We start from the raw sequence: 6675 nt of genomic DNA on the forward strand, positions 1-6675 counted from the left end.
CTTGAACCTGTTATTATGAGTATTGAATGGTTATTAATTTCGAGTATTCACTCAGTTGAAGTTGATTCATTAACTACCTATTCGCATGCTATTCGTTATATACATGTATTCGTATATTATGTGCTTGTGCATAAGTAGCTTAATAGTAAGAAAATCGCTATTCATTTGCTATTCATTTTGCAATGAAAATTTTGCAACTTTCTGATGAATTTTGATGATATTAGTATATAGGTATATATATACATATATTAGTTTAATAAGAATAAGAAATATATAGAATCAAACTATAATAGGTTCAATTATTCTCGTATAAAATAGTATTAATATTAATACAGAAAGATAACATTGAATTTGTTTTTTCTGTCAATTAATTGTAAGTGAGCAACACTAATGTTTAGAAAGAGTCAGCTATATTTTGTATAGATTTTGTTTCACTTATGAAAAAAATTTGCTGTTTTACGAACAAACTTCAAGAAGTTTTTATTGTGTAGACATTCAGAAGTTTGCATTAGTATTTTCTAGTCTCTCTGGTATCATTATTATATATCTATTAAATATATAATAAATACTATCAAGATAAATACAAGATGCCTAAAATTAATATATGTGTACTTTGTGGGGAAACCAGGAAATTGTTTGTTCAAAGAGTTTGCCATAACTGCTACATTTATCTAATTGGTGTAAAATTTGACAAAGTAAATGACTTCGACATTTTAGTCTAAATTTAATATAAAAACAAATCGTTTTATTTTTTTCTTTTTGTTGATATAGTTGAAAAAGTTTAATAAGACATCAGAAAATAAAATGTCGGTATTTCTATTTGATCGATTAGTAAGCGATGACGATGATGAAAATGTCGCACTTGAGCACTTTACTTATTACGATGGAACTTGCGCATCGGTTGCTTCTTCACATGATATTAAGTGTATGAGATTATTAGATAATATACTAGGTAAAAGCGATCTTTCAAAATTGGATATAAGATGTGAAGTACTAAATTTCATAATGACTCCTTATAAAAAAAGTTCAACGCATAGTTTCGTGCAAAAAAACCCTATAACTACGTCAAGCAAAATGTACACTCAAAAAAAGTCTGGCAGAACTTCTATCAAAAGGTTATTTGCTTCTACTCCAGTTGCTGATTCAATTTGGGTCAATCAGGCTGTTTTAAGTGGAGAAGCAAACTCAGATGATGAAATCCTTGATGAGTTAGTTGCTGCAGCAAGGCCACCATATAGAATGGTTTTTGACAGCGACTACTTCTCATCTTTAACAGACAAAGATAATAAGAAGGTATTGTTTGACGATTTGCTGCCATTAAATGAAAAAGTCCAAAATACCGGGAATTTTAAAAATAACAATTTTAATTATCCTAATAATGTACAACCACTTACGGTTTCCGAAGAACGTACGGCTATATGTGACTTATTCCAGATTATTTGGAATAATTGTAATAAGAAAATTTAATTTTGACATACATTAATTTTTGTGAATATTGAAATCATTCCTGTTATTTTTCTCAACTGCATTTAATTAATAATAAAACTAATAAAATGAAAATATATTTATATATGCTATAGAAAATTGTTTCAGGACTGTCAGTTTTGTGTCTCAAGTGGGCCGCTTTAGTTATTATGCTTTTAAATGTACTTTTCCTAAGTAGTATGTAAGACTATATATTATTTAAAGGACAATGTGCAGGCTCCAATGATTTTCCTATACTGGATATGCCCTTAATTTTCAAAAAAAAGTGTTGTGTGTTCCTGTATACAGGAATTAGTACAAATTTGTATTTCATTTAGTAATTTCTATTAATTTTGTGTTCTCGTATACCAAAAACTAGTAAAAAAAGGACTACAAGAAAGTTGAAATTAGTAAAAGTTGGATTGTGAATTATAAAACATATGATTGATGTTAGTACTGAATTAGAAATTTTTCGGTTCGGTTTTTTCTGATTAGTCACCATTCGTAATTGAGCAGTACATAAACAAGAACGATGATCGAGTTTATTTGTCAGAGAAGTTTGATAAAAATCAGAAAACCAGAAAGTAGGCCGATAGTCGCTCTCCACTCATATTCTATCGGGAAATTATTTTAAGCCTTGTCTGCCTAAGGCTTTGGGCAGACAAGGATTTTGATCGCAGGTGTTAGACATTCCAACACGACTCAGCATCATCGCACAAATCATGCGTCAACCAAGAATGACTCTAAAACAACGTTCCGTGCTTTATTCCATCAATACAGTGATCAGCGTGTTCACCTGATATAAACCCTTTAGATTTCTCGGTCTGTAGTATTTTAAAAATTAAGGTTGACAATAAAAAATACCAAAATGTCGAACGTCTCGGCAGACGTTTAGCCGAGAATGGGTGAAAATACCGCAAAGCCATTTATGGACAGCGTACGATAGCTTTATTGACCATTTGAAGGCCATAATTCATGCTAGAGATGGCCATATTGAATCCAAATAAATTAACTTAAAAATTTAAAGTTAATTTCGCATATTTTCATTAAATTTAACATTAAATTTAACAAAAATAAACAAAATAGAGCGTTTTACTTTGTTGCAATTCTCGTCAGCAATTCTGTATACATAACATAATTATATTTATGTAATTTATGTACGTAAATATATAATATATATGTATGTTGAATATAAAAAAAATAAAGTGATATATATTAAAAATATTTCAAGTAAGAAAAACAAAATAATAGGTCTGTGATGTGATTACATGTAAGTAGGGTATTGCAGCTCCTGTTAGGCTATAGTTAATTTATATTAATTTAATTAATTTTATTAACAAACATTGTTGTTAAGTTTTTACATGTGAGTAGGGTATTGCAGCTCCTGTTAGGCTATAGTTAATTTATATTAATTTAATTAATTTTATTAACAAACATTGTTGTTTAGTTTTTACATGTGAGTAGGGTATTGCAGCTCCTGTTAGGCTATAGTTAATTTATATTAATTTAATTGATTTTATTAACAAACATTGTTGTTTAGTTTTTTAGTTCCCTTATATATTACAATAAATTAAATTTTGTTCCCTAAAAAATGATTGCTATAATATTATTTTGAGTATTTTATTAAAAATCAAATCAAATATGAAATACTTTGGAACCAAGTAACCATAATACCTTCACTCATACCCACTTTTAGTTGCGATTTATATTTGGATTTACACAAAGTCATACAATTTTAATCAACAGTTTAAGAGTTTTACCTTTTTGTTTAGTTTTGTTTTTTTTTTTTGTTTTTTTGAATTCTTTTCAATTTAGTTTAAGGGGAAACGAAATGGTTTTCAACTTTAATTCGCAACAGAAGACTCAATTTTCCAGTAAATTTGTGCTGGACTGGTAATAATTCACAATCAGTTTATACGTGTGCTGTCCTTGCGGTTGCAGTTTTGGTCAAAATATTTTTACTCTTGAATTGAGTACTTTTCCTCAGTTCCCTCGCTTCGTTTCCGTTCTCCTTTCTTACTAAAACCGCTCTTATTTTACTTCTGGTTATTGTTTTCATATTAACTTACAACTTAAAATTGTTGTTTCATGGCAGTGGAGTTGCCCCATTGCCTGGTGGGGTTATGGTTTCGTTTTTTCCGAGTTTATTTCATAAATTCGTTAATAAATCAGTTTCAGTGGAAAGGCATTGATTCCTAATTTTTGTGGTAAATCAATTTCACAATTGTGGGCTATTGAAGAGGAAGGAAGAGGAAACAATTTTACACTTTAGTTAAAGTTTTGCTAAGTGAAAATTGTATTTTAAATTCTATGTATTTATTGGTCAATTGAGACTATTTTATAGCTTTCAAAGGATTTCAGTTTACTGATATTATTTTCTTACTTTATATTTTATTATATAAAATGAAATATAAAATGAATATATATAATTTATAAATTTTTAATTGGGATCTTAATCGTTAGCAACCAGCCTTAACTAAGCAAAAGACACTTAGTCCGTTAATCCGTTAAAACATAATTAATTAAATTTCTTTATGAAGTTGATAATAGGTGGTCCTGTTTCAATATTCTTTTACTGATCCAGTTTAAAAATGGATAACCAATAAACGCTAAAATGTCACCCGTGAAGAATTTCATAATTTAAAAGCTTCTGGCTTAATATTTTTCTGATCAGGTGAGGCTGGACCTTCTGTCGACACTATGTTACCTCTAATGGTCTTATTTTATTGGGATAAAAATGTTGACTTTGACAACCCGACATATAATCTGTTAATAGCTTAAACTTTGTTGTACTAAAGTACTAGTAGCCATTTTATAGTAGTAGTACTAGTAGTCATTTACTACTAGTACTGGTAGTCATTTACTAGTTGGACTAGTAGTCATTTACGAGTACTAGTAGTCATTTACGAGTACAAGTAGTAATTTACGGGTACAACTAGTACAAGTAGTCATTTACGAGTACTAGTAGTCATTTACGAGTACTAGTAGTACTAGTAGTCATTTACGAGTACTAGTAGTCATTTACGAGTACTAGTAGTCATGTACTGGTAGTACTAGTAGTCATTTAATAGTAGTACTAGTAGTCATTTACTAGTAGTACTTGTAGCCATTTACTAGTAGTATTAGCTCGAAACAGATTTTTTTTTTTAAATTTACACTCGCGTTTTCTCCGTTTTTTGTGGAATAACATACAAACATACCATAAGCGAGATTCGATCTACCGTTTTTGATAAAGAATAGGTAATACTAATAGTAATAAAGTAATAAGAAGTATTGCATATTATCAGTTTCGGCTGGCATATCTATGAGCGATAGGAGACAGATGCCCTTTGACAACATAACCTATAGATAATACTCTGCAAAAGCACTGCCATCAAATAATATTTTCTAGTTTGCACCATGTGATCCTTTCCCTCGTGACATAATAGGGAAAGTTGTTGCGTCGTTTAGTTAGTATTAACTACACCACAGTATTTTAACGCAAATATTCCTCATTAGGGTAAGGATAAGCAAATTCGTTTATAAAATCTGTGACATTTCCAGCCTATGTTCAGTTACTGTTGCTGATAAGAATTAGTTTAATATGACTCAATATCGGGCGTCACTATTGAGAGCACTTGTATTACTTCAAGAAGAAGTATAGCGTGGTTGAGCCACCAACTTGCAAACCGTACAAGTAAAGCGTTTTGTGCAGTTGTGTTGGTGATTGAATGGATCTAGATGAAATTTGCCTTGTAGCAAAGATGACTTTTACGGTTTATTAACAAAGTCCTTAAGATATTAGTAAGTCACTGCCAATTTTGCGGTAAAAATGTGGTACTATTTGCAACAGTAGAAGTGTCAAATCACTGAACTTACGATACAAACGATAACTGTCAATTCCAATTACATCCCCCATTGAATCTTTTAGAAAGTAAACTGAGTTTTTTCCCAATCATCTTCCACAGCGTGGCCGGTAGAAACCAAGTTCTTGTGAATAAAATTGAATCAATAATTTGGGTTGTTGTTATCTGTGCGCACTCTCGTATTCTCATTCTATTGACGAGGACCTTATGTCCGAAGAAGAAGATATTACCAATAGAGTGGGTCAGTATGTATCCCTATGGATTTAAAAACTTATGTACTCAATATAACAGCTTCAATTTATTATGCTGTAAATATCAGTTTGAATGCATTTGGAGCTATTATTGTCGCCTTGTAGATGTTAGTACTGGGTCAAGGACTAAGGAATATTCAGTATTAGTTTATAGTCTCATACACTTATTAGTCTCATAAAACATTTTAAACATTATTTTATTTTTATATCCAATCATAATACGATAATATAAAATGGGATTAAATTTGCGACAATTTAGGACCAATTAAATCATTGCTTGGGTTTTGCTTAATATTTGCGATTTGTGGTTAGAATGGTTTTAACTGCAATTCCCTTTCACACCAATGCAATGTTTATATGTGTGTTCACATGTACGTGTGTTTATTTGTATGTGTTTGCGAAGACATCCTTGGCCAAAGTAATGTGCATTTATGTGTGAGTAATATTTTCACACTTAATCCTTCTGCATGCCAACAAATGCTGTCAACTGCACTTTAAAGCCAATTTATGGTGATTAATTTCGGTAAAATCAATGGCAGCCTGGTACGTACGAGACTACTGGGACTTAATTTAATTACCTGTTAAAGTCAACAAATTAAATTACTTCGAAGATACTAATTTGAAATATTATTTAAATTTTACAGCAATTAAAAAGCTTCTGACTATTTCAGGCTCTAGAGAATTTAAGAACTTTTCTGTTGGTAGCTGTAAGGAAATGGTTCAAAACTTTTGTGGATACATTTTGTTGATATGGATACGAAAAATATTTAAAACACTTAAAGTACATTTCTTTTAAAAATTTAATATAAATATTTTTAAGATAATTGAATAAGTCACTCAACAAATATAATATAATTTATTCGGCTGTATACTATAATAATGCAAGGTATATTCTGAAAACATTTCTTGTTCTAGAAAACGATTTTGCTCTTAAAGAACCTCACAAATTTCTTTATTTTTTATTACCCCTTTAAATTTAAGTAATTTAACAGATTTTTTATTCTTACAACTGAGCAGTCTGACATCTTGCCAAAAAAATATTTCACTTACAACCAGTTTCTTTTGGAAGTTAAAGATCCACTGCTACTTAATTGTTCTTTTTTTCTGAAAGTTTC

The 6675-nt window shown here is 30.1% G+C and overlaps 1 protein-coding gene across 1 annotated transcript; it reads left to right on the forward strand.

Moving 5' to 3' along the window:
* The first annotated feature begins 557 nt into the window (after positions 1-557).
* Positions 558-1523, forward strand: LOC119663344. Its single transcript, XM_038072957.1, has 2 exons — positions 558-695; positions 772-1523. Exons 1-2 carry the CDS (start codon positions 588-590, stop codon positions 1465-1467), a joined length of 804 nt encoding a protein of 267 aa, XP_037928885.1. The 5' UTR covers positions 558-587; the 3' UTR covers positions 1468-1523.
* Positions 1524-6675: the final 5152 nt, after the last annotated feature.

This window comes from Teleopsis dalmanni, unplaced genomic scaffold (genome assembly GCF_002237135.1).
Source record: "Teleopsis dalmanni isolate 2A unplaced genomic scaffold, ASM223713v2 unscaffolded_contig_0313, whole genome shotgun sequence".
NCBI lineage: Eukaryota > Metazoa > Arthropoda > Insecta > Diptera > Diopsidae > Teleopsis > Teleopsis dalmanni.

Excerpts from the sequence above, each read along its gene's own strand:
- LOC119663344 (XM_038072957.1), top strand. The coding sequence starts at position 588 with ATGCCTAAAATTAATATATGTGTACTTTGTGGGGAAACCAGGAAATTG. Across the intron at positions 696-771 it reads TTGGTGTAAAATTTGACAAA|TTGAAAAAGTTTAATAAGAC; the intron begins GTAAATGACTTC and ends TTGTTGATATAG.